The 4,354-nt window shown below is 51.8% G+C and overlaps 1 protein-coding gene across 1 annotated transcript in view; it reads left to right on the top strand.

The window, feature by feature from the left end:
• RELB (v-rel avian reticuloendotheliosis viral oncogene homolog B) overlaps nucleotides 1-4,354 on the top strand; it is a gene marked incomplete at its 5' end in the record, with an annotated part of 41,595 nt that overhangs the window by 19,901 nt on the left and 17,340 nt on the right. Inside the window, 3 exons of the mRNA XM_011963023.1 lie at nucleotides 936-1,093; nucleotides 3,441-3,532; nucleotides 3,718-3,849. Coding sequence (XP_011818413.1) covers nucleotides 936-1,093; nucleotides 3,441-3,532; nucleotides 3,718-3,849 — 382 coding nt within the window. The remainder of the gene's footprint in view (nucleotides 1-935; nucleotides 1,094-3,440; nucleotides 3,533-3,717; nucleotides 3,850-4,354) is intronic.

Raw genomic sequence — 4,354 nt, 5'->3', positions numbered from 1 at the left:
CTGGGATTACAGGCTTGAGCCACCGCGCCTGGCCGCCACCCATCTTTATAGTCTTCTATGACACTGACATTTTCACATGGTGGCTCATGCCTGTCATCCCAGAGCTTTGGGAGGCCAAGGTGGGCAGATCGCTTGAGTTCAGGAGTTTGAGACCAGCTTGGACAATGTAGCAAAAACCTGTCTCTACTGAAAACACAAAAATTAGCTGGGCGTGGTAGTGTGCGCCTGTAGTCCCAGCTACTCAGGAGGCTGAGGCAGGAGGATCCCTTGAGCCTGGAGGCGGAGGTTGCAGTGAGCCGAGATCTGCTGCCACTGCACTGTAGCCTGGGTGACAGAGAGAGACCCTGTCTGAAAAAAAAAGAAAAGCCTGGGTGACCTGAAAAAGCAGCCTGTAGGGCAGATATTATATGAGGCCCCCCAGTTAATCAGTTGGAAGCTTCTGGTTTAGGATATCAAAGTGGCTTTTTTTTTTTTTTTTTGGGACAAACTCTGTCACCCAGGCTGGAGTGCAGTGTCAAGATCTCGGCTCACTGCATCCTCCGCCTCACAGGTTCAGGCGATTCTCCTGCCTCAGCCTCTCGAGCAGGTGGGATTACAGGAATGCACCACCACGCCCGGCTAATTTTTGTTATTTTTAGTACAGATGGGGTTTCACCATGTTAGCCAGGGTGGTCTGGAACTCCCGACCTCAGGTGATCTGCCTGCCTCAGCCTTCCAACGTGCTGGGATTACAGGCGTGAGCCACCTCGCCCAGCCCAAAGTGTTCTTAAGCAAACACATTCTCCATCATCCTGGTCAGGGTAGAAGATTGGAGAGCTCCCGACAGAGGACCCAGTGGGGAGAGGGTTGGGGAGCTGCCAAGGGAGGCCGCAAGGAGTTTGGATGGGCGCAGGCATCTGTGATGGGAGCTCCAAAGAGCACTTCTCTTCCTGCAGCTCCGGGATTGTGGAGGGCTGCGGGAGGTGGAGGTGACTGCCTGCCTGGTGTGGAAGGACTGGCCTCACCGAGTCCACCCCCACAGCCTCGTGGGGAAAGACTGCACTGACGGCGTCTGCAGAGTGCGGCTCCGGCCTCACGTCAGCCCCCGGCACAGGTACCCACCCACTGATCTCCGACCTCTTGTCCTTGATTATGGAGATTCTGAGTGGCTGGAGATCACACATAAAACTTTAGAGCAGAGGGCAGCTTGGGTACACCCTCCCTAGGGGAAACAGGCCTGGGGACAGTGGAGAGCCTCACCTAGGCTGGGAGCCCTGCCGCACACAGATTCACATACATGTTATCCTTATTTTGTAGAGGAAGAAACTGAGGCTCAGAGAGGGTAAGGAGCACAGATAATTGATGGCAGAGCTGGGATTTGACTGCAGACCTGACTTAACTGCAAGGCCTGCTCTTTCTCTTACTGTACAATTTATCTTTTTTTTTTTTGAGACGGAGTTTTGCTCTTGTTGCCCAAGCTAGAGTACAATTGCGCGATCTCAGCTCACTGCAACCTCTGCTTCCCAGATTCAAGTGACTCTCCTTCCTCAGACTCCCGAGTAGCTGGGATTACAGGCGCGCAACACTCTGCCCAGCTAATTTTTTTGTATTTTTAGTAGAGACGGGGTTTCACCATGTTGGCCAGACTGGTCTCGATCTTCTGACCTCAGATGATCCTCCCAGCTCGGCCTCCCAAAGTGCTGGGATATTACAGGCATGAGCCACCGCGCCGGCCTTTTCTTTCATTTTAAAGCAGAAGCACTGTATAACTTTTATTTTGCATATGTCCACAAATGCTTACACAACATACAGTGGTTACATCTAAACTTTGAGCATTTTTTCATAGTGCAAAGAGACAGAAAGATAGTGACACACTTCACTGTGTTGCGCTGACTTTGGGCAGAGCCCTAAAGGCAGCACACACTTCAGAGGTAGGGCTGAGTATTGCTCACGCTCAAGTCCTGAAGATTTAATTTCAGTGATTTTTAGACTTAGTGAAAATGTCGGTTCCGAGAGCAGAGATCTTGTCTCTTACGTTCCCTGCTGTATTACCAGTGTCCGGCACAGTAACTGGCACATAGTAGGTGCTCAGGAAATATTTGTGGAATGAATGAATACTGCCATGTTATGCAATTGACAGTCCCATCAGTAATGGGTGAGAGCACCTGATTCTCCACAACCTCACCGGCACAAGGTATTAAGAAACATTTTGATTTTTGCTATTTTGATGAGTGCTCCAAAACAAAGGCATCTCATTGGTGTTTAATTTGCAGGGTTTTTTTTTCTTTCCTTCCTTCCTTCCTTCTTTCTTTCCTTCTTTTTTTTTTTGACAGAGTCTCACTCTGTTCCCCAGGCTGGAGTACAATGGCGTGATCTCGGTTCATTGCAATCTCTGCCTCCTGGGTTCAAGCGATTCTCCTGCCTCAGCCTCCCAAGTAGCTGGGATTACAGGCGCCAGCTGCTACACCTGGCTAATTTTTGTATTTTTAGTTTCACCATGTTGGTCAGGCTGGTTTGGAACTCCTGACCTCGTGATCCACCCGCCTCGGCCTCCCAAGGTGTTGAGATGACAGGCGTGAGCCACCACACCTGGCCCCGCAGTTTTCTTATTAAAGATGAAGTTGGCCAGTGTTCTCATGTGGTAAAGATGAGGCATGTTCCGGGTCTTCTCAAGAATCCTTGACATACTTATTTTGATTTTTTAAGACAGATTCTTGCTCTGTCACCAGGCTGGAGTGCAGTGGCATGATCTCGGCTCACTGCAACCTCCACCTCCAGGGATCAAGCGATTCTCCTGCCTCAGCGTCCTGGGTAGCTGGGATTTCAGGCACGCGCCACCACACTGAGCTAATTTTTGTAGTTTTAGTAGAGACAGGGTTTCACCATGTTGGCCAGGATGGTGTCGGTCTCTTGACCTAATTTGCCCATCTTGGCCTCCTAAAGTACTGGGATTACAGACGTGAGCCACCGTGTCTGGCCAAAAGGTTTATTTTATTTATTTTTTTATTGTTTGAGATGGAGTCTATCTCTGTTGCCCAGGCTGGAGTGCAGTGGTGCGATCTCGGCTCACTGCAACCTCTGCCTCCCGGGTTCAAGTGATTCTTCTGCCTCAGCCTCCCGAGTAGCTGGCATTACAGGCATGCACTACTGTGCCAGCTAATTTTTGTATTTTTAGTAGAGACAGGGTTTCACCATGTTGGCCATGCTGATCTTGAACTACTGACCTCGTGATCCTCCTGCCTCGGCCTCCCAAAGTGCTGGGATTATAGGCATGAGCCACCGCGCTGGCCTTCTAAGAGGTTTAAACCCCAGACCCTTTCTAATGCTGGGACCCCTGGGCTTGGGATGTCAGCCCCTGAGAGCCTGAGCCCCACAGCAGCGTCTGCCGGAGCCCTCCCGCAGGTTAGGGCCACACCTGCCTGCTCACGAGCACTCCTCTCCCTCCCCCATCATCCCCTCAGTTTTAATAACCTGGGCATCCAGTGTGTGAGGAAGAAGGAGATTGAGGCTGCCATTGAGCGGAAGATTCAACTGGGCATTGACCCGTACAATGGTGAGCCCCCTGCCTGACCTGACCATCATGCGTCCTCCCAAACCCCTTGCCTTCTGTGCTCACCCTGGTCCCCTCACCACTCCAGGCCCCACCGTCTCCTCCAGCCCCATCCCTTCCTCATTCCCCTGTACCCCAAAGAGGGTCTCCACTTCCCACCCTCAGCCTCCCCGTATCTCCCCCGACAGCTGGGTCCCTGAAGAACCATCAGGAAGTAGACATGAATGTCGTGAGGATCTGCTTCCAGGCCTCATATCGGGACCAGCAGGGACAGATGCGCCGCATGGACCCTGTGCTTTCCGAGCCCGTCTACGACAAGAGTGAGTTGACAGTGCTGTGGCCATTAGGATTGCCCTTGGCTGCAGGTGTCAGAATGTCCCGCTTACAGAGGCATGAGTGGCTCAGGTGCTGTGGCTCATGCCTGTAATCCCAACACTTTGGGAGGTCAAGGTGGGAAGATTGTTTGAGCCCAGGAGTTCAAGACTAGCCTGAGCAACTTGGCAAAACCCTGTCTCTATAAAAAAATTTTAAATTAGCAGCCAGGCGCGGTGGCTTACACCTGTAATTCCAGCACTTTGGGAGGCCGAGGTGGGCGGATCACGAGGTCAGAATCAAGGCCACCCTGGCTAACACGGTGAAACCCCATCTCTACTAAAAATACAAAAAATTAGCCTGGCATGGTGGCGGGTGTCTGTAGTCCCAGCTACCCGGGAGACTGAGGCAGGAGGATGACGTGAACCCAGGAGGCGGAGCTTGCAGTGAGCCCAGATAGCACCACTGCACTCCAGCCTGGGTGACAGGGCAAGACTCCGTCTCAAAAAAAAA

This window comes from Colobus angolensis, unplaced genomic scaffold, assembly GCF_000951035.1.
Source record: "Colobus angolensis palliatus isolate OR3802 unplaced genomic scaffold, Cang.pa_1.0 Scaffold60, whole genome shotgun sequence".
NCBI lineage: Eukaryota > Metazoa > Chordata > Mammalia > Primates > Cercopithecidae > Colobus > Colobus angolensis.
The sequence above is the reverse complement of the archived record's forward strand: the minus strand, read 5'-3'. Positions and strand labels throughout refer to the sequence as shown.